The sequence below is a fragment of the Carcharhinus amblyrhynchos genome, chromosome 2, assembly GCF_965287045.1.
Source record: "Carcharhinus amblyrhynchos chromosome 2, sCarAmb.v2.hapA, whole genome shotgun sequence".
NCBI classification, from domain to species: Eukaryota; Metazoa; Chordata; class Chondrichthyes; order Carcharhiniformes; family Carcharhinidae; genus Carcharhinus; species Carcharhinus amblyrhynchos.
In genome coordinates, this window is record NC_137325.1 from 98294475 (window position 1) to 98318784 (window position 24310).

A 24310-nucleotide genomic window follows, 5' to 3' on the forward strand; every position below is an offset into this window, starting at 1 on the left:
ATTTGTACTTACTTTCAGAAGCTCTATTGGGCAGGATTTAAAAGACTTTTCCATATTAAAAAGATTTGATTTACCAAGAAACTGGCTAATGAACATCATGAAACTGTTCAGTATAGTTTTATAAGCTATTTCCGTATAATCACGTGGAAAAATGTGGGCTGATTAGAACAGCCAGTATGGATTTCTAAAGGGGAAATTATGTTTAACTAACTTTCTTTACTGTAGGGTTTCCATTATTCTTTCTAACTTGCTGGAGTATTTTGAGGAAGTAACAGAAAGGGTTGATTAGGGTCACTTATTGATGTGATATACATGGACTTTCAAAAGACATTCGATATAGTGCCATACAAACAGCCTTGTGAGAAAAGTTGTAGCTCATGGAATAAAAGGGACAGTGGCAACGTGGGTACAAAAGATGGCTGAATAATGGGAAACAGAGAGTAATTATTAATGACTATTTTTCAGGCTGAATGGAACTTTGGAGTGGAGTTCCCAAGGGTCGATCTCTGCTGTATATTAATGCACTAAATTTAGGTGTGAAGAGGCAATTTGAAAGTTTGTGGACAATACAAAACTTGGATGCATTGTCACCTGTGAAGAGGACAGTGCAGCACTTCAAAAAGACACAGACAAGCTGGAGTGGGCAGCTGTAAAGGATGTGCAAGAACAGAGGGACTTGTGTGTTTATATGTGCATAGCTCATTGAAGATGACAGGACAGGTGAAGAGAATAGTTATTAAAGCACATTGTATTCTGGCCTTTAGTAATAGGGGCCTAGAATATAAGGGCAAGGAGAATATGCTGAACTTGTATAAGGCACTAGTTAGATCTAAGCTGGAATATTGTGTACAGTTTTGGGCACCCACAATATAGGAAGGATGTCAACACACTGGAGGTACTGCAGAAGAGGTTTACAAGAATGGTTTCGGGGTTGAGAAACTTCCGTTAGATTGCAGAGTTGGGATTGCTGTACTTGCAGAAAAGAAGGCTTAAGAGGAGATTTGACAGAGATGTTGAAAATCATGACTGGGCAGGACAGAATAGATAGGGAGAAACTGTTCCCACATGTAAAATGATTGAGAATGAGTGGGCACTGATTTAAAGTGCTTTTCAAAAGAAGCAAAAGCGATGTGGGGAAATAATCGTTTTCAGACAGCAAGTGGTTCGGGTCTCGAATGCTCTGCCGGAAGTGTGATGGAGGTCGGTTCAATCAAGGCATTCAAGAGGGCATTGACTAACTATTTGAATAGAAAAAATGTGCAGAGGTACAGCGAAAAGACAGGAGAATCGCACTAAGTCATAATGCTCGTTCAGACATGATGGGCCAAATGGTCTCCTTCTGCACCATAACAATTCTGTGTTTCAATTATTTTAAATCTGAATTTGTACGGGCAGCGAATGGTACCCATACTAAAAAATCTTAATTATTGTGATGAACCCATTTTCAGCTTTATTAATAAAATTGACCCAGGTTAGAGTCCTAGAGGTTTACAGCATGGAAACAGGCCCTTTGGCCCAACTTGTCCATACTACCCAGTTTTTATCACTAAGCTAGTCCCAATTGCCCGCATTTGGCCCATATCCCTCTATACCCATCTTTCATGTAATTGTCTAAATGTTTTTTAAAAGATAAAATTATATCTGCCTCTACTACTGCCTTTGGCAGCTCGTTCCAGAGACTCACCATCCTCTTGCTACCATTAAATGAGGAATACTTTTTAATGGAAATAAAAAACAGTTGTCTTTGATTTCAGTTCCCAATTGTGTTGCTTCATGGAAGATTTTACATTTATTGCCATATACATTTTATATACAGAAACTTGATATGTAACCTAACCAGCAAATTTCAAGCACACTTTGGGAATAATCTTTCCATTTGGATTCAAGGTAGAAACTCTACGCCATAGAGTTCCTAGATTCAACAAGGATTTCTGACAACTACCAGACCCCACTTACTGGACTCTAATAATTAGAAAATTAGTGGAATCTATAATTGGGAGCAAAGTTGTAAGGCATCAAGATGAAAATAATCAATTGCATGACAGCCAGCGTTCAAAAATATACATCTTGTCTAACCAATCTCGCATGTGGTTTTACGAGGAATTGACATCCAAAACTGGTTGGTGAGGAGAGAGGTTGTGACTCGGCTCAAAATAGTACTTGAGTCAGGGCTGCACTTCTGGTGCTTGCCTAGGGTCACAGACTTGAGGCCTGAAGCATTTCCACATTGCAGCTTAATATGAATTTTACCGATGAATAGTTGTTGCACAAGAGCTCACTGGATCCTTCAGCACAATGTAGGTCTGAGACCTCTGTTCTTAACAATAAAGTTAATGAACATCAAAGGCCAGCAGTATATCAGCGATCACATTGGTTTGTCAGCCCTGTTTGGGCTTCTGTGCATTAAAAATTGTCCTAATGGTTAAAGCTTGCTTTCTTGCTGTATTACATAGAATTTACAACACTGAAATAGGCCATGTGGCCCAACTCATCTTTCTCAGTATTCATGCTGCGCACGAGTCTCATTCTACCCTACTTTATCTAACCTTATCAGCATATCACTTTATTCCATTTGGTAGGAAGTTCCGCATCCTGAACATGCTTAGACAAAATCGTTTCTCCTCAACTACTTATTTGGCATAACTTCCGTGAATTACAGGAATTCATTTCACAATCTTTTATTACATCACTTAAATATTTCGTCCATGCTGATTATAGTATTCACCTTCCCTCTGAAAATACGGACAATTCTCTCTTAAAACATTCATGAGTTGCAGCTTGTGCAGCAGCAGGTGCATAATGACCGCGAGATGCTAAGCTTGGCTAAGTTTCACACGTTTTCCACATGTTGGCAGTCAGAACTATTAAGCTAAAACATATTTCAATTTAGGCAGAGGAAGTCCATTAAATTTTAGTGATTTCTATCAGATGTTTAAACAGTGCATCCATTTTCTTTAGATGGGATCAGCTGAAGCATGCTGATGTCATGGAGTTCAGGCTACTCTTAATGTTGTTGTGGGGAAAAAAGTGATCAGAAGAAAAGGTGATTTTGCTGATTTCTATGATAATTACCTTCAATTGAGTAAAACTCCCGAGTTGCTTCAAAAGAGAGTTATCAAATAAAATTTGATGCCAAACCACACACAGATATCAGAGACAAGTGAGTAGAAACTTGGTCAAATAGGTGGATTTTAAAGGAACCCCTTAGGGAGGAGAAACGTAGAGATTCAGGCAAGTTTACAGCAGAGGATTCCTGAGCATGGGGACTTGGCAGTTGAAAACAGTGTCTGCAGTGATAGGGCAACTAGAATCAGGAAAGTGCAAGAGGCCAGAATTGGAGCAACTCAGAGAAGGTTTGGAGGAGATTACAGCGATAGAGAAACAAAGCTGTGTAGGGATTTGAAAACGAAGGTAAGAGTTTTAAAATCCAGGCATTATCAGACTGTGAACCAGTAGGTCAGCAAGCACAAACAAGGTGGCTGCTGTAAATTAGGATGCAGGCAGCAGAGTTTTCAATGCAGTGAAGTCCTGTCTTTTGTTCCTTCTTTGTTGGTGTATTCATTTACCAACCACGATGAAGTCTTTGTACACCACATTCCACGTTGCCCATTGCATGAGCAATTGTTTGCTTATTCACAATTTCTTTCCCTGAAGACAAGGCAGCCATAACAGAACGGAGACTTTGACATGTTTTAACAGGGAGATGGTATTGAAATGTGTCCAAATGGAGAAATTAATCTGGAAATGTCCAAATCTCAGTCCAGAATTGCAATAAAAGCTTTTGAAATGTTCACTAATTTTGTATGCCAGTTTTGAGGCGATTCCTTTTATACAAATGAGAATTGTTTCTTTTCAAAATTTTCAGTACATGCCTTGCATTGCTCAGAGGCTCCCCCCATCTGTCATATGCAGGTACTGTACCATAATTTGCTGTACACTATCTACACAAACCAATGCTGTCCTTGCATTGCTGGAACCTATCTAATTGACTCCCATTCAAAAGCATGTTCATCGTTTGTGATTTTGCTGTTTGCGAGGTTTTGTGGGAATGTAAACTGTATGAATGGCAGGAAAGAGTGGCAGATTTAAAACAGATAAGGAGAAATAAGGGTCGCGGGTCTGTGGAATTCACTACCCCAGAGCATGATGGATGCCAAGACTTTGAGTAAATTTAAGGAAGAGGCGGACAGATTTTTAATTAGTAAGGGTTTGAAGGGCTGTGTGAATGTGCAGAAAAGTTGAGTTGAATTGGGTTGAGTTGAGTTGAATATTATAGAAAGGATATTACTAAACTAGAAAGAGTGCAGAAAACATTTACTAGGATGCTACCAGGACTTGATGGTTTGAGTTATAAGGAGAGGCTGGATAGACTGGGACTTTTTTCTCTGGAATGTAGAAGGCTGAGGGTGATCTTATAGACGTCTAAAAAATAATGAGAGGCACAGATCAGCTAGATAGTTAATATCTTTTCCCAGAGGTAGGGGAGCCTAAAGCTAGAGGGCATAGGATGAAGATGAGAGGACAGAGATACAAAAGTGTCCAGAGAGACAACTTTTCCACAGAGGGTGGTGAGTGTCTGGAACAAGCTGCCAGAGGTAGTAGTAGAGATAGGTACAATTTTATCTTTTAAAAAGAATTTAGACAGTTACATGGGTAAGATGGGTATAGAGGGATATGGGCTAAATGTGGGCAATTGGGACTGGCTTAGGGGTTTAGGAAAAAGGACAACATAGACAGGTTGCGCCAAAGGACCTGTTTCCATGCTGTAAGCCTCTATGACTCTATCAGTAAACATCCCCACTTGTGACTTTATGATGGAGTGAAAAGTCATTGATGAAGCAGCTAAAGATGGTTGGGCCTAGGGCACTACCCTGAGGAATTCCTGCAGTGGTGTCCTGAGACAGAGATGATTCACCTTGAACAACCATCTTTGTGTTTTGTCCTTTGTGCTAGGATTCCCATTGACTTCAATTTTGTTAGAGCTCCTTGATAGCATACTCAGTCAGTGCCACCTTTTATGTCAAGAGCAGTCACTCGCATCTCAGCTCATTTGTCTTTGTTTGGACCAAGGCTGTAATGAGGTCAGGAGCTGAGTGACCTTGGTGGAACCCAAACTGAACATCAGTGAGCAGTTTATTGAGTGTCATCTGAAAGATGACATTTTCATCACTTTGCTGATGATTGAAGGTAGATTTGGGGCTGTAATTGGCCAGGTTGGATTTGTCCTGCTTTTTATGAACAAATTGCTGCTTCCACCCTCCATCCTGCCACTCCTGAAACCACAATGGCTGTACTATTGTGCCAAAGCACAATATCTAGGAACCTTGAGCCTTAACAAGCACAGGGAATGTACCCTGCTTCATCAATCCTGCAGTCAGATATGGTTACGCTTAAATTTCTGGGCACAACGTACAACATAACCTAATTGGAAATAGGATAAATATTTGAGAAGAAAGAATTTCAAAAGGATTGATATGCAAATAAGTCGAAAGAAATTAGATTGAATTCAGTAATTTCAGTTGAAGAACTAACACCCACACTAGAGTATTAACAAAGGGGCTTCCTTCTTTTGTCATTCTAAAAGCCTATAAGGTGGTAGTGTTGAAGTATACATTGCCTCAGAGCTACAAGTCCTTCATGACATAGGGAGAAATCAGCACAAAACTAGTTTCTTATTGTAATTTCTGTGCTTAAATTTAAAGGTTATTGTCATTTTTCTCCTTGTGAACTCACAAGCCTAGATCTTTCTCCATTGGTGGTTCGTGGGTTTTAGACCAACTCAAATGGAAGTGTGCTGTTTGCACCCAACCTTTCCTGGTCAACCTGGTATCCAGGTGCAGATTTAAATTAATGATGGGCACACACTCGTGGTGGAAGGGGAATATTTTACACAATTATAAATTATAGGAGAGCGTACAAAAAAGGCAGTGCTGCAAGAGGTTAACTCAAAGATTATAAGATGTCTTGACTATTGGCAGATGCAACAAATAGAAAAAGAAACCCCAAGCCTTATATGGACTTTAGTAAGGCGTTTGATAAGGTTCACCATGGAAGGCTTCTGCAGAAAATGCAGATGTATGGGATTGGGGGTGATTTAGTTAATTGGATCAGGAATTGGCTAGCAGATAGGAGACAGAGGGTGGTGGTTGATGGAAAGTATTCGTCATGGAGTTCGGTTACAAGTGGTGTGCCTCAGGGATCTGTTTTGGGGCCACTGCTGTTTGTAATTTTTATAAATGATCTGGATGAGGGTATAGTTGGGTGGATCAGTAAATTTGCTGATGACCCCAAAGTCGGAGGAGTGGTAGATAGTGAAGAGGGGTGTCATAGTTTACAGAGAAACTTAGGGGCTGCTTCTTAGGCCCCAATTACAGTATGCCATATTTTCACTGGTACTAAATGAAAGAAGGCAAGACAAAGTGATCAAGTGCCAATAGAATCATAAAACAATACAGCGCAGAAGGACATCATTCAGCCCTTCGAGACTACACCAACTCTGCAGAGCTGGGCTGAGAGGTGGCAGATGGAGTTTAATGCGGAAAAGTGTGAGGTAATTCACTTTGGCGGGAATAACAGATGTGTAGAGTATAGGGCTAACGGTAGGACTCTGAATAGTGTTGATGAACTGAGGGACCTAGGTGTATGTGTACATAGATCCCTGAAAGTTGGGAATCAAGTAGATAAGGCAGTTAGGAAGGCATACGGTGTCTTGGCGTTTATTGGTAGGGGGATTGAATTTAGGAGCCGCAACGTCATGTTGCAACTGTACAAAACTCTGGTGTGTCCGCACTTGGAGTATTGTGTGCAGTTCTGGTCCCCACATTATAGGAAGGATGTGGAGGCATTGGAGAGGGTGCAGAGGAGGTTTACCAGGATGTTGCCTGGTGTGGAGGGAAGGTCCTATGAGGAGAGACTGAGGGATTTGGGGTTGTTTTCGTTAGAAAGAAGGCGGCTAAGAGGGGACCTTATTGAAACATATAAGATGATTAGAGGTTTAACATAGAACATTACAGCGCAGGACAGGCCCTTCGGCCCACGATGTTGCGCCGACCAGTTAAAAAAACAATGACCCTCTAACCTAAACCAATCCCTTTTCATCCATAAACCTATCCATGGATCTCTTAAACGCCCCCAAACTAGGCGCATCTACAACTGCAGCAGGCAGGGCATTCCAATCCCTCACCACCCTCTGGGTAAAGAACTTAGCCCTGACATCCGTCCTATAACTACCCCCCCTTAACTTAAAGCCATGCCCCCTCGTGCTAGCTTTCTCCATCCGAGGAAAAAGGCTATCACTGTCCACCCTATCTAAACCTCTAATCATTTTATATGTTTCAATAAGATCCCCTCTTAGCCGCCTTCTTTCTAGCGAAAACAACCCCAAATCCCTCAGTCTCTCCTCATAGGACCTCCCCTCCATACCAGGCAACATCCTGGTAAACCTCCTCTGCACCCTCTCCAAAGCCTCCACATCCTTCCTATAATGTGGGGACCAGAACTGCACACAATACTCCAAGTGCGGCCGCACCAGAGTTGTGTACAGTTGCATCATGACGCTGCGACTCCTAAATTCAGTCCCCCTACCAATAAACGCCAAGACACCGTATGCCTTCTTAACAACCTTATCTACTTGATTCCCTATTTTCAGGGATCTATGTACACGTACACCTAGATCCCTCTGTTCATCCACACTATTCAGAGTCCTCCCGTTAGCCCTATACTCGACACATCTGTTATTCCTACCAAAGTGAATTACCTCACACTTCTCCGCATTAAACTCCATCCGCCACCTCTCGGCCCAGCTCTGCAACCTGTCTAAGTCACCCTGCAAACTACGACACCCTTCCTCACAATCTACCACACCTCCGACTTTGGTGTCATCAGCAAATTTACTAATCCACCCAACTATACCCTCATCCAGATCATTAATAAAAATTACCAACAGCAGTGGCCCCAAAACAGATCCCTGAGGCACACCACTCGTAACTGAACTCCATGACGAATATTTACCATCAACCACCACCCTCTGTCTCCTATCTGCTAGCCAATTCCTGATCCAATTTCCTAGATTACCCTCAATCCCATACATCCGCATTTTCTGCAGAAGCCTACCATGGTGAACCTTATCAAACGCCTTACTAAAATCCATATATACCACGTCCACTGCCTTACCCCCATCCACTTCTTTGGTCACTTTCTCAAAAAACTCAATAAGGTTAGTAAGGCACGACCTACCCGCTACAAAACCATGCTGACTATCTCCAATCAATTCATTACTCTCCAAATAACTATAAATCCTATCCCTAATAATTTTTTCTAAAACCTTGCCCACAACAGAAGTAAGACTCACCGGTCTATAATTCCTGGGGAAGTCCCTGTTCCCCTTCTTAAACAATGGGACAACATTCGCTGTCCTCCAATCTTCCGGTACTATACCTGAGACCAACGACGACCTGAAGATCAGAGCCAGAGGCTCTGCAATCACCTCTCTTGCCTCCCAGAGAATCCTAGGATAAATCCCGTCCGGACCAGGGGACTTATCTATTTTCAAACCCTCAAGAATATCCAGCACATCCCCCTTACCAACTGCAATACTGTCTAGTTTACACCCCTGCAACCCAGTGTTCTCCTCAGCTACATTCATGTCCCCCTGCATGAACACCGAAGAGAAATATTGGTTCAATGCCTCACCAATCTCTTCCGGTTCCACACACAACTTCCCTCTGCTGTCTGTAACTGGCCCTAATCTTGCCCTAACCAACCTTCTGTTCTTAACATACCTATAGAACGCCTTAGGATTCTCCTTAATCCTATCAGCCAATTTAGATAGGGTGGACAATGATAGCCTTTTTCCTCGGATGGAGAAAGCTAGCACAAGGGGGCGTAGCTTTAAATTAAGGGGTGGTAGATATAGGATGGATGTCAGAGGTAGGTTCTTTACCCAGAGGGTGGTGAGGGATTGGAATGCCCTGCCTGCTGCAGTTGTAGGTGCGCCTAGTTTGGGGGCGTTTAAGAGATCCGTGGATAGGTTTATGGATGGAAAGGGATTGGTTTGGGTTAGAGGGTCATTGCTTTTTTAATTGGTCGGCACAACATCGTGGGCCGAAGGGCCTGTTCTGCGCTGTAATGTTCTATGTTCTTAGGAATGATTGTGCCAATAGATAATAAAGCAGTTCTGAGCCCAGCTCTCTGTTTGGCTGCTGTGGAGGTGATGCCATGCATTGTTAGCAGATAGTGGTCTTTATGTTGCTCCACAGCATTAGACACATGCCTACAAGGAGGTAATGCCAAGTTTCAGGTTACAGCTGACCATGACTATTATTGAATGCGTTGGCCATATATTGTATGGTGGCTTCAGGTGACTTTTAGCAGGTGGAACACGTTTGTAGCTGACAGGTTGCTGTGTGCAAAAGTATAGCCAAGCATATATTTCTTGTCTGAAAGAGAATAAATTGCAGAGGTCTGGGGAAAGAGTGGGGCACCAACACTGACTGTTTGCCCTTCAAAAGAGTTGGTGTAGTCTCGAAGGGCTGAATGATGTCCTTCTGCGCTGTATTGTTCTATGATTCTATTGGCACTTGATCACTTTGTCTTGCTTTCTTTCGTTTAGTACCAGTGAAAATATGGCATACTGTAATTGGGGCCTTTCTAAGAAGCAATTAAAATCAGGGTTGGTCAGGCATTCACAGCTCCCAGTAGAGCCACTGCAACTGTTTTCCTCACTTTCTTCTTTGGAAAAATCCAAAAGTACAAAAGGTTGTGAATGTAGCCCAATCCATCATGCAAACCAGCCTCCCATCCATTAACTCTGTCTATACTTCCCGCTGCCTTGGCAAAGCAGCCAGTATAATTAAGGACACCACGCACCCCGGGCATTCTCTCTTCCACTACCTTCCTTCGGAAAAAAGGTACAAAAGTTTGAGGTCATACCAACCGACTCAAGAACAACTTCCCTGCTACTTTCAGACTTTTGAATGGACTTACCTTGTGTTACGTTGATCTTTCTCTACATCCTAGCTATGACTACGACACTATCTCCTGAACTCTCTCGTTTCCTTCTCTATGAACAGTATGTTTTCTCATTATGGCGCTTAAGGAAATACTTTTTAATTATGTTAATACATGTGACAATAATAAATTAAATCAAATCAAAAATAATGCCTCCCAATACTCTAATTGTTGGCCAAAGCCAGATTGCTATGTCTATGGACATGGACAAGTGAGTAGTATTGGGTGAACACATTGCATCCATCATAGCTTTAACAGGCCTCTCTCTTCCTGCAAAGGTACAGTAGGAGTGTCTCATTAAAAATGGATGAATCAATTCTGGCACTCACAACTTTCTTTTATAAACTGTTGGCACAAAGGTGCATGAGAACTTAATTTATAAATTATTGAACAATTACATGCTAACTGCATTAAAGCAGTAAATAAATTGCAAGATTTTCAATAGATTGGACCAATGATGCTCAGTAGTTTATCAAAGGAAAAGGCATTATCCACTTGTTTTTATCTAATTACAAACAATTCTGTCAGAGTAGATTGTTCTGAGTTGTAGTTTCCACTTTATTATGGCTTTATTGCTTCAAGTAAATTGAGCAGAATACTTAACACTGCTAGAGGAATCACATGTCTGACAGAAAGTAAGAGTAATCAATCAGGTATAAGGGAATTTATCTCGTCAAAATCTCTAGTATATTTAAGAGTGAATGAAGTTAATTAAGTACATTTTTATTTCTGCTAAGCATTGTCCTTGGAGATGGTTAACCTGAAAAGAAAGAAAGTCTGGAGGAAAAGCTTTTTATTCAATTTCCTAATCACAGTGCCTATTTGGGGGGGAAAGGTAAAAAAATCATGCCAACTACATGAAGAAGTATGAGATTGCTTGATCCACTGAGACTTTCAATGTTCTAGTCTCTCTGGTGGCCCTCCTGTAGAATCTTCACCCAGTTCTCATCATTGTTATTTTCAAAGGATTGTGCTTCCATTCAGATTACTGGACATGAGGAATAGACTTGAACTGCACATAATGGGCTGACTTTTATCCCTGCTTTTGGCAGGAACTGGACAGTATTGCAGTGAAGAATGTCACTTTAATTAGACCCAAGACATAGACAGCTAAAGATTGGAGCAGGTTGGAACCTCATTTAGATATGCAAAGTGGGATCATGTTGCCAACCATAAGATCCCAGTGAAATGGTTATTGAATTTCGCATCTGGGCAGATTTTGCAGTTCCATTTTCGTTGGTTAGGATCTATGCCTGATAATTGCGCCTTTTGGCCCCCCAGTTTCATGAAATAAAGCAGGTCTCCCTAGGCGTGCACCTGGTGAGCAGAAACTGTCAGAGGAGTTCAGGTGAGTGCATTTCTCAGAGTGCCATACCCAGAAACTGCTCTGTGAATTGTGGGGCACAACATCAAGGGACAATGGATGTTGAGTAGGATGAAGTGATGGGAGGGGGGGCTAGGGAGTTCTATTTTTAATTTTTTGTATGGGGCAGCTTTTAGAAATGGCTCGCCAATTTTTAAAAAACCAGGTTGATGGCAAAGCAGGCTCAATCAACACCTCTGGCATTATGTTGTAAGCCTCCCCCTTCCCTTCAATTCCTTACAACTTATCAGCTGAATGATATTGCGGAGAATGCCCCGCCATTGGGCTGGTGGCTTCCACCCCACGTTTCTCCTGCGCACTGTGTCACTCTGCAAATTGTTCCCAATTTTTTGGAAGAGTTGTATGAAAGAGTGGGGCACTGGGACCAGCTGGATTACCCTTTAATAGAGCTAGTGCACCGCACCTACCAAGATGCCATCGTCCTGTTCCATCACTATCAGTGGGGCTGGTTGTCAAAGTTTGAAAGCTGGGCATGTGTTTAAGTTGGGTGTGCGTGTGAGATATGCAAAATATATGAGGGTGAGGTGAAACTACATTGTTAAGTATGAGTCATAATTGATCGAGACTTTGGGTAGGTGAGTGAAAGTGGGGTTGTCTATTGATCAATGTCTGAGGCAAGTATTTCAGTTATAAGAATATGGCATTTGAAGATGAATTCACTAAACTTGGCCATTGGTGTGAGGTCACAAAGTTCTTGCAGCACTGTATCTGATTTTTGAGGCTACACTGCTGACATTGACAAAGACAAACCATTGATTTTTCTGGGGGTTTTTGTCCTCCTGTCCACCTCCAGCACCAAGGCCTGCAGTTCTGCATCTGAAAATCTTAGAACATGCTTTTTGCCAATAATCAGTCTTTTTATATGTCAAACTGTCATGCCCAACCACTTTGAGCACCTGCTCCTGCCAGAATATTCCTCTCTTTAAGAGATGCAGCCTGACTTTAAGAATTGTAGACGAGCTCACCTAACACTAATGTGCTTCCAGCCATTCTCCAGCACTTTTGGTACAGGATGGTGTACTGCCATCATTTTAATTAGCAGACAGCATGAAGCTTGCATGGTGCCTGCTTTAGAAGGATCAAACATTGTGATCCCCTTTTCTCATTCCTTACTTTCTTACAAATTATCTGGATCAGTGCACCACTGAACAGTGCAAATAAATTATTTAGTATCATTCAGTAACTTATACCCATGTATTGTGTTTAAGAATAACAAATGTGTGTTGCTTCCAGCAATGGAATTCCATGAAAATCTGAACAATATTGGAGTTAAAGAAGGTCTTAAAGGAAGAAAACTGCACAAAGCTGTTGAGAACTTTACTTGGAACATCACTATTCTTAAGGTAATCATATATTGAGAATACTGAGAGTACAAGCCATGCCTGATAAACAATAGACTCTTTGCTTGACAGGTAAATAAAGCCATAAAATAGGCTAATAGAATTTTCATAGCAACTTTACAGTGCAGAAAGAGGCCATTTGGCCCATCGAGTCTGCACCAACCACAATCCCTCCCAGGAGCTACCCCCCACATCCCTACATATCTTACCCACTAATCCCTCTAACCTATACATCTCAGGACACTAAGGGGCAATTTTAGCATGGCCAATCAACCTAACCCGCACATCTTTGGACTGTGGGAGGAAACTGGAGTGCCCAGGGGAGATCCACGCAGACACGAGGAGAATGTGCAAACTCCACACAGACAGTGACCCAAGCCGGGAATCGAACCCAGGTCCCTGGAGCTGTGAAGCAGCAGTGCTAACTACTGTGCTACTATGCCACCCAATTTTTTTGTGATTTAAAAAAAAAACATAGAATCACTGGTTACAGGAGGAGCCATTTGGCTTACTGTAGCAGTACTGATCCTCTGTAGGAGTAACTCACCTGCTGCCATTTCCCTATGGCCTTGCATATCTTTTCCTGTTCAGATAAAGGTCCAATCATCTTCTGAAAGTCTCAGTTGAGCTGTCTCCACCCTACTCTCAGGCGGTGTATTCATGATCCTAATTACTCATTGTACAAAGAAGATTTTCTGCCATTGCTTCTTTTGTCAATTACCTTAAATGTGTGCCTCTGGACCTTGATCCTTCCACCAATGGGAATAGTGTCACTTGCTGTACTCTGCCCTGATCTCTTATGATTGCTAGGTAAACTCTTACCTGGGAACCTCCTTGAGTGATTCCCTAGTGCATTATTGGGGTGCCATTATTAAATTATGGACCATTGTCTCTCTGCAATCTTCCTACCAAAATTAATAGTTTCATACATCTCTACATTAAATTTCATTTGCCACATATCCGTCCATTCCTTTTGAAGTTTGATCCTATCCTCACAGAAAACTGCCGGAAACATAAGGTTGTGATTGTAGGGGATTTTAATTTTCCACGTATAGATTGGGACTCTCATACTGTTAAAGCTCTAAACAGGTTGGCGTTTGTAAAATGTGTTCAGGAAAATTTTCTAAATCAGTATATAGAGGTACCAACTAGAGAGGATGCAATATTAGATCCTCTATTAGGAAATAAGTTAGGACAAGTGATGGAAGTGTGTGTAGGGGAACACTTTGGTTCCGGTGATCGTAATGCCATTAGTTTCAACTTGATCATGGATAAAGATAGATTTGGTCCTCGGGTTGAGGTTCTAAACTGGAAAAAGGCCAAATTTGAAGAAATGAGAAAGGATCTAAAAAGCGTGGATTGGGACAGGCTGTTCTCCAGCAAGGATGTGATTGGTAAGTGGGAGGCCTTCAAAGGAGAAATTTTGAGAGTGCAGAGTTTGTATGTTCCTGTCAGGATTAAAGGCAAAGTGAATAAGAATAAGGAATCTTGGTTCTCGAGGGATATTGCAACTCTGATAAAGACAAAGAGAGAGATGTATGAAATGTAGAGGCAACAGAGAACAAATAAGATGCTTGAGGAGTACGAAAAGTGCCAGAAACTACTTAAGAAGGAAATCAGGAGGGCTAAAAGAAGACATGAAGTTACTTTGGCAGTCAAGGTGAAGGATAATCCCTAGAGCTTCTACAGGTATATTAAGAGTAAAAGGATAGTAAGGGATAAGATTGGTCCTATTGAAGATCAGAGTGGTCAGTTTTGTATGGAACCAAAAAAAAGGGGGAGATATTAAATGGGTTTTTTATATCCGTATTTACTAAGGTAACTGGCACGGAGTCTATAGAAATAAGGCAAATAAGTAGGGAGGTCGTGGAACCTATACAGACTAAAATGGAAGAGGTGCTTGCTGTGTTGAGGCAAATCAGAGTAGATAAATCCTCAGGACCAGACGGGATATTCCCTCGGACCTTGAAGGAGACTAGTGTTGAAATTGCAGGGGCCCTGGCAGATGTACTTAAAATGTCGGTGTCCATGGATGAGGTGCCAGATGATTGGAGGATAGCTCATGTTGTTCCGTTGTTTAAGAAAGGCTCAAAAAGTAATCCAGGAAATTATAGGCCGGTAAATTTAAGTAGTAGGCACATTATTGGAAGGAATACTAAGAGATAAGATCTACAAATATTTGGATGGACAGGGACTTATTAGGGAGTGTCAACATGGCTTTGTGCGTGGTAGGTCATGTTTGACCAATCTATTGGAGTTTTTCAAGGAGGTTACAAGGAAAGTGGATGAAGGGATGGCAGTGGATGTTGTCTACATGGACTTCAGCAAGGCCTTTGACAAGGTCCCACATGGGAAGTTGGTTAGGAAGGTTCAGTCGCTAGGTATACATAGAGAGGTAGTAAATTGGATTAGACATTGGCTCAGTGGAAGAAGCCAGAGAGTGGTAGTGGATGATTGCTTCTTTGAGTGGAGGCCTGTGACTAGTGGTGTGCCACAGGGATCAATGCTGGGTCCATTGTTGTTTGTCATCTATATCAATGATCTGGATGATAATGTGGTAAATTGGATCAGCAAATTTGCTAATGATACAAAGATTGAAGGTGTAGTGGACAGTGAGGAAGGTTTTCAAAGCTTGCAGAGGGATTTGGACCAGCTAGAAAAATGGGCTGAAAAATGGCAGATGGAGTTTAGTGCAGACAAGTGTGAGGTATTGCACTTTGGAAGGACAAACCAAGGTAGAACATACAAGGTAAATGGTAGGACACTGAAGAATGCAGTAGAACAGAGGGATCTGGGAATACAGATACATGATTCCCTAAAAGTGGCGTCACAGGTAGATAGGGTCGTAAAGAGTGCTTTTGGTACATTGGCCTTTATAAGTCAAAGTATTGAGTATAAGAGTTGAAATGCTATGGTGAGGTTGTATAAGACATTGGTGAAGCCGAATTTAGAGTATTGTGTGCAGTTTTGGTCACCTAATTACCGGAAGGATATTAGTAAAGTTGAAAGAGTGCAGAGAGTGTTGCTGGGACTTGAGAAACTGAGTTACAGAGAAAGGTTGAATAGGTTAAGACTTTATTCCCTGGAGCGTAGAAGAATGAGGGGAGATTTGATAGAGGTGTATAAAATTATGATGGGTATAGATAGAGTGAATGCAAGCAGGCTTTTTCCACTGAGGCTAGGGAAGAAAAAAACTAGAGGACGTGGGTTAAGGGTGAAGGGGAAAAAGTTTAAAGGGAATATTGGCGGAGGGGTGGGTTCTTCACATAGAGAGTGGTGGAAGTGTGGAATGAGCTGCCAGATGAAGTGGTAAATGCAGGCTCACCTATCATTTAAGAAAAACTTGGACAGGTACATGGATGAGAGGGGTGTAAAAGGGATGTGGCCCAGGTGCAGGTCAGTGGGATTAGGCGGAAAAATGGTTTGGCACAGCCAAGAAGGGCCAAAAGGCCTGTTTCTGTGCTGTAATGTTCTATAGTTCTATGATTTAATACTTCCAACTTTTGCGTCATTTGCAAATTTTGAAATTGTCTTGTACACAAGGTCTAGGCCGTCAGGAAGAGCAGGGGTCTTAACGCTGATCATTGGGGGATATCACCATCAAACTTTCTCCAAAGGAAAAATAGTGTAACAAAATATATTGTTTAAGTTAGATTAGTTAAATTAGTATGTGCAGTTTTGGGTGCCTTACTGTGGAAAAAAAGGACTTAAAAGCCATAGTGTATTCAGCATAGGTTCACTAGAAAGATAAAAAATAGAGAAACTACAGTTACAAGAAGGGATTTGAAATACTGGGAATGCATCCGACAGAGAACATTAAAAATTGATTTAATACAGCCTTTCAAATGATGAAGGGTTTTGACAGATTCAATAGGGAAAGATTGGAGAGTTGGTGACAAGGGAATGTCAATTTTAAATTACCATTAAGAGAATGAGAAGAGAAAATTATTTGCACAGCAGCATATTTGAAGCAAAGACTGGTTGAGAACGACACCACTGTAGCTTTTAAGAGAAAGATATTTGAAGCATCTAAGGCTATAGAGAATGACCATGTCCCACTCCAGCCATAGTTGCAGGTAAATCAGAGAATATTGGTGCCAGTGCCCAGCTTGGATAGATGAGGAGGATTAGTGGCAGGATGGGCATGGGCATTCGTCTGTAAAGCTACCTGTTAAGTTCAAAATTGATGGTTACTATGAAGGTGATCAACCAGCATTGAAGCAACCCCATGTAACGTGGGAAAAGCCCAAAGAGGAACCAAGGCTATAGAAAAGGAAACAGTGGAATAGTTTTGATTTGCTCTACTAAAAGCCAGCGCAAAAACAATTAGCCTAAATGGCCTTCTGTACTGTAAATGCCTATGGTTCAATAGTCATGATTGTATAAAAGATAATGGGGGTGATCTTATTGGCTCGTCATGCCGGTCGATCGGTGTGGCGAGCCGGTGAGATCGGGCGAGAGGTGAAAAATCAGGCTAGCACTCAGCTTCTCACCTCTTGCGATGTTACCAGCCCTGTTCTGCCAGCGAAAGCAGCCTCATGCCCAGGGAAGGGCACGAGGCAGTGTTGAATATTCTTTAAGTTATTTAAATATGATTAATGAGTCTGTGGGGGATCGGTGGGGGGATGCTGTGGGGGAGATCTGGGGTGAGATTGGTGGCTACATTCAGGGAGGCAATCAGTGGTGGTGGGGGGGGTGGAGAATGGGGAATGACAAATCTCCTAATACACTGTATAAATACTTGTACAGTGCACTTGGGAGTTTGCGATGCTTGAACAATGGCACCCTAGAGCTCAGCAGCTGGATTCCAGGAATGATTAGGTTCTGCCCACTCCCTCTACTGACGAGAATCTCATTTTGCCGCTTTCTTTTCTAAGTACTGTATGATTGCATATGGGAGCTCACCCAAAAAATGGGCACAATTCTCTCACATTTGTTTGATACTTTAATTTTTTTGGTAAGATTGTCCCCCAGTCTGTTTCCAGTCAAGTTTGCTCTCCATTGAAAGCCCATCTCATTTGTGTTTATTGAACTCAGTAAGTTGAAAACATGGCCATGAAAATGCAATAATAGTTATTGATCTGATTTGTTGAAACCAAATTCCAGGAAAATAGTCACAGACTAGGGAGAGTTAAAAGCTTCTGCTCATTTATTTCAGAGGTCACATTGAATTTAATTTCACTACAAACCTGTAATTATAATGGAAAAAATGAACAGTACTTGCAGATACAATTGTGTGTCTCAAAAGATTCTAATGATTAAAACAATTGGATATAACAATGTTATAGAAAAAAGGATTAATAACTGATAGAATACATTTGAAGCTTTCCGTACAATAACACTGTTCATACAAGATGAATGAAAGCCATTTGTGACCTGGGAAACACATTGTTTTCTTTTGCAGCCTGATGTGATGTAGGTTGTCTGAAGGATTTTCAAACAAATCAACAAATATCTCATCAAATTATGTAACCTACAGCTTTGAATCATGTCCTTTGTCTGCCCATTGCGGAGGTGAACAGTGGTTAGCACTGCTGCCTCCTCAGTGCCAGGAACCCGGGTTTAATTCCTGACTTGGGTCTGTCTATAGTTCATATGTTCCCCTCATGTGTGCATGGGTTTCCTCCGGGTGCTCAGATTTTCTCCCACATTCCAAAAGACATGCTGGTTAGGTGTGTTGGCCATGCTAAATTCTCCCTCAGTGTATTCAAACAGATGCTGGAGTGTGGCAACTAGGGAACTTCCACAGTAACTTCATTGCAGTGTTAATGCTAAAATGTTTGTTTTAATCTGAACTAATGCTGTTCTGCTGTATTGGCCATGTTAAATTGTCCAACGATATGTAGATTAGGTAGATGAACCATAGTAAATGTGCGAGTTACAGGGATAAGGGTTTAAATGGGATGCTGTTTTGGAGAATCAGTGCAGACTCAATGGGCCAAATAGCCCTTTTCTGCACTGTAGGGATTCTGTGATGGTTGACAGTGTTCTTGTGTTCCGTACTGTAAAGTTATTAACACAACTTTAGGCTTTTATATTTTGTAGGGTATTTATTGTATTCAAGTTATCTTCTGGTAAATGTTCTGATAAAAGTTTTTTTAAAGCCTGATTCATGTAATACTTTTGTCAGAAAATAGATTTTTTTGTTTGTTTTCATGGTAATATTTCAATACATTTCCTCCCTTCTTCTGTATGCTTAGCCTGACCTCCCAGCAGCTGCACACACATCTGTTCAACATGTTCAGGAGCCAAGCCTACATTTACCCTACCCTGGCCAACCAGAAGGTAGTTTTGAGAAATCTCATTCCTCTGTGAAATTTTGAAAACATTAATGCAATCTCCCTCATACCTTATTACAAATGCATCCAGACTCCAATCTTATCATAATTCGGATACCTAACCTCAAAGAACAAAGAACAAAGAACAACACAGCACGGGAAACAGGCCCTTCGGCCCAACGAGCCCGCGCCGCCGTCCTACTATCTCAGTGACCTATTCATGATTTTAGTCTACGCCTAACGTGCGAGGATCAGGGAGGTCCAATTTAGGGACAATTTTAGTACCCAATCAATCAGCCTAAAAGCACATCTTTGGGGGATGTGGGAGGAAACCGGAGCACCCGGAGGAAACCCACGCAACCACGGGGAGAACGTGCAAACTCCCACAGACACAGGCCCAAATCCATGTGTCCGCACAGCAACAGAGATAGTCTCTGAGCTGTCATGTTGCCCTCGAGATGGTCCAGTTTAAGCACACTAACGACATGAAGCAATAGGCAACTCCCGAAGCAACATCCAAGAGCAGCCCACTACAACCTGCCGCCTGCATGCCCCTTGCTGGACTTAAATGCCTGTGGAGACAAAAAAATTCATTATTAAACAGGCAAAGACTAACATTCCTGAGGCAAAACGTATTCCCAAGCCTACAATGTTCAGTAAGGCCTACTATATCCCCCTATATGTAGCCCGCTCATATGGCTGTCTAAGTGACTCTTAAACAACCCTAGCGTGCCTGCTTCCACCACCTTACTCGGCAGTGCATTCCACACCCCCACTACCCTTTGCGTGAAAAACTGCCCTCTAATATTTGTCTTATACCTAGCCCCCCTCACCCTAAGCCCGTGACCCCTCGTTCTATCCATTTCTTGTAGCGGAAAAAGCTTACCACCATTTACTCTATCTATCCCCTTCATAATCTTATAAACCTCTATTAGATCCCCCCTCAGCCGACGTCTCTCAAGGGAAAACAGCCCAAGTTCATCCAATCTTTCCTCGTAAGACAGCCCTTCCATACCAGGCAACATCCTGGTAAATCTCCTCTGCACTCTCTCCAGGATCTCTACATCCTTCCGGTAGTACGGCGACCAGAACTGGACGCAGTACTCCAAGTGAGGCCTAACCAACGTTCTATGCAACTGCAACATCAGACTCCTACTCTTATATTCTATACCTCTTCCTATGAAGGCTAACATACCATACGCTTTCCTCATCACATTCTGCACCTGTACCGACACCTTCAGGGACTTATGCACTTGCACCCCCAGGTCTCTCTGCGTATCTATACTCCGGATAGTTCTACCTTTTATCGTATAACTCCCCTCCACATTATTCCGGCCAAAGTGCATCACCTCGCATTTCTCCGGATTAAATTCCATTTGCCATCTATCTGCCCAATCTACCAGCCTGTCTATGTCCTGTTGCATTGCCAGGCACTGCTCCTCAGTACCCGCCAATCCAACCATCTTGGTGTCATCAGCAAATTTGCTGATCACACCACCTACCCCCTCTTCCAAGTCATTAATATATACCACAAATAGAAGAGGTCCAAGTACCGAGCCCTGCGGCACACCACTGGTGACAGGCCTCCAATTGGAAAAGGAGCCTTCCACTACTACTCGCTGTCTCCTCCTCCCAAGCCAGTTCTCCACCCATCTACATACCTGGCCTTGTATCCCATGAGCCTTCACCTTTTCTATCAGCCTACCATGAGGGACCTTGTCAAACGCCTTACTGAAATCCATATAGACAACATCAACGGCTTGTCCTTCGTCAACCGTTTTTGTCACCTCTTCAAAAAATTCCACTAGATTCGTAAGGCATGACCTCCCTGTAACGAAGCCATGCTGCGTATCCCTGATCAGATTGCAGCGCTCCAGATGTTCATACATCCTATCCTTGAGGATCCTCTCCATTAGCTTGCCTATAACTGAAGTCAAGCTCACCGGCCTATAATTCCCTGGGTTATCCCTCTGACCCTTCTTAAACAACGGTACTACATTTGCAATGCGCCAATCCTCTGGGACCTCACCTGTGTCCAAAGAAGAGACAAAGATTTGCGTCAGAGGCCCAGCAATTTCATCCCTCACCTCCCTTAACAGCCTGGGATAGATGCCATCAGGCCCTGGAGATTTATCCGTCTTTATACTGTCTAAAAGTCCCAACACCTCTTCCCTCGTGATGACTATATCCCTCAACGGATCCTCAAACTCCTCAAGCACAGCACCAGACATCAGGCCCCTCTCCTGCGTGAATACCGACGCAAAGTATTCATTCAGGATCTCCCCCATTCCCCCAGGCTCCAAGCATAGTTCCCCTCCTCTGTCCCTGAGAGGACCAATCTTCCCTCTAACCATCCTTTTATTTCTAACATAGGAGTAAAATGCCTTAGGATTTTCTTTAATCCTACCCGCCAAAGCCATTTCATGGCCCCTTTTTGCCTTTCTGATGCCCCTTTTAAGTTCTCTCCTACATTCTCTGTATTCTTCTAACGCTATCTCTGTCCTCAAATGCCTAGATCTAATGTACGCCTCCCTCTTCCTCCTGACCAGGTCCTCAATATCCCTAGTTATCCACGGCTCTCTAATCCTACCCTTCCCATCCTTCCTCTTGACCGGCACGTGCCTTTCCTGCAAAGATTTTAGTTTTCCCTTGAGAGACTCCCACATACCCAGCGTCGACCTGCCATCAAGCAGCTTACCCCAGTCCGTATCTTTAAGATCCTGCCTAATCCGGTTGTATCTAGCCCTCCCCCAGTTTAACACCCTCCCCTTAGGACAGGCTTCATCTTTATCCATTAATATCTTAAACCAGACAGAGTTGTGGTCACTGTTAGCCACCTGCTCTCCTACTTCAACGTCAACCACCTGCCCAGGCTCATTCCCCAGAACCAAGTCCAGTATAGCCCCCTCCCTGGTCGGGCTATCCACATACTGCTCCAGGGATCCTTCCATTACACACTGTACAAATTCCTCCCCGTCAGCACCCTCTGATCTTGGCACCTTCCAGTCTACCCCGGGGAGATTAAAATCTCCCACTACCACCACCCTATTCTTCCTGCACTTATCTAGAATGTCCCTGCTTATCCCTTCTTCCACAGCCCTCGGGCTGTTGGGCGGTCTGTAGTACACACCCAACATAGTAACACCTCCCTTCCTATTCCTCAACTCCACCCATAGTGACTCGATTCCTATATCCTCTATTCCTCCCTCCCTCTGCACTGCTATGATGCAATCCTTAACTAACAACGCCACTCCCCCACCTCTCTGCGACCCTCCCCTATCACGCCTGAAGCACTTATACCCGGGGACATTCAACTGCCAGTCCTGCCCTTCCTCAAGTGTCAGTTTAACTATTTTCTTCTCTGTTTGGGGCTGCATAAGTCTTAGAATCATGAAATCATACAGAGCAGAGGAGGCTTTGGCCCATCGAGTTCACACGAACACATTAGAAACACCTGAACTCCCACTTAATCCTATCTGCCAGCACTTGGCCAATAGCCCTGAATGTTATGATGTACCAAGTGCTCATCTAGATATTTTTTAAAGGATGTAAGGTAACCTACATCTACCACCCTCCCAGGCAGCGCATTCCAGACTTCAACCACCCTCTCGGTAAAAAAGCTTTTCCTTACATTCACCCTAAACCTCCTGCCTCTCACCTTGAACCTATGTCCCCTTGTGACTAATCCTTTGACTAAGGGAACAGCTGTTCCTTACCCACTCATAATCTTGTACAACTTGATCAGGTCGCCCCTTAGTCTTCTCTGCTCCAGTGAAAACAACTCGAGCCTAACCAGCCTTTCTTCATAATTTAAATGCTCCAGCTCAGGAGCCTTGGCAGCATCCCATATTCTTTTTCACCACCCGATTAACATGCCCTTCTCCTTTGATGCCGCGGTCCTTTTGTTCCACCAAATTTCCTAGTTTTCTATCATTCCTTACTTCCTTGTCAAATTACTCCTTCCAAATTGTATCACCTCTCACATTTTTCAGGGCTAAATTCCATCTGCCACTTATTTGTCCATTTGATCATTCCGTATTATCGTATTATATATAAGCCCATACTGCAAGATTTTTTTTGCCTTTCTTAATGGTGATGGTCTCAATAAGTTATCCAACAATAGCTATAGACATCATTCTTGTGTCCTGTAGTTCATTATTATTCACTTTATATTGCCTTTAATAATCACATCACTTTTGTCCACGTTAAGCTCACTACTTGTGACTCCACTTAATTCCTATCAGCCGAAAGAAAGAACACTTACATTGCAACTTCAGTACATCCAAAATCGCTTGACAGCTAATTAAGTACTTTTTGAGATGTAATCATTGTAGTAATATAGGAAAAGCAATGGCCAATTTTCTTGCAGCGGGGAACCACAAACAACAATAAAATAAACGATCAGGTCTTTTTTTTTCATTCATTTGTGCAGTGTGAGTATCACTGGCAAGGCCAGCATTTACTTCTCATCCCGAATAACTCTTGGGAAGGTGGTGGTGAGCAAACTACTGCACTCCATGTGATGTTAAGTGCGAGTGGTGCAGGTTAAGGAGTGAAGATTTTGATCCAGTGTTCAAATGATATAGTTCCAAGTTAGGATGGTGGGTGAGTTGGAGGGGACTTGCAAGTAGTTCCAATGCATCTGCTGCCCTTCTAGGTGGTAGATGTCACTGGTTTGTAAGGTGCTACTGAAGGATCCTTGGTGAGTTATGGGAATAGATCTTATCAATGTTAGAATCCGATAACATAGTACATCAGTTTTAGGCATTGGTTGAAGAATAAATATTAACAAGGACACATTGTTATATCTTGTTATAAGATATAACAAGATCTCCTGGTCTTCTTCCAATGAGGCTATGATACCTTATCTACCTTGCCCCTGCCCTTGCCAATAGCTGAATGAATGTTTCACCCTATTATTCTTCACCATTTTTTATCTATCAATTATGAACAGTTTAATTTGTAAATGCCAGAAATTATTTATGTACAATGTATAAAAGCTATTGCCCCAGATTTGACCCCTGAACCAGTCTATTTAATCACTTTCCTCACTCTAATATGGCTCTATGTAAAAAAAGCAATAAAAACGTGTAAAATCTTCATTAAGAGTAATACTCAATTTGTGTTGAAATCATTTGCTCTTGATTGACACTTCAAGGGCAGAGGAACAAGTTTTGTTAGTGTTCTGATAGGTGGTTAAGCATTTTGTTTTATTTTTCCCATGTATTATTAAGAAAATTGTCACTGATATTCAACAAGAGAATTTTATTTTAGGAACATTCTGAATTTTTCCAGATATA

At 42.3% G+C, this 24310-nt stretch overlaps 1 protein-coding gene across 1 annotated transcript in view; it reads left to right on the plus strand.

Moving 5' to 3' along the window:
* plcl2 (phospholipase C like 2) overlaps nucleotides 1-24310 on the plus strand; it is a 259438-nt gene that overhangs the window by 226856 nt on the left and 8272 nt on the right. Inside the window, exon 5 of the mRNA XM_080209629.1 lies at nucleotides 12626-12735. Within this exon, the coding sequence (XP_080065755.1) occupies nucleotides 12626-12735 (110 nt within the window). The remainder of the gene's footprint in view (nucleotides 1-12625; nucleotides 12736-24310) is intronic.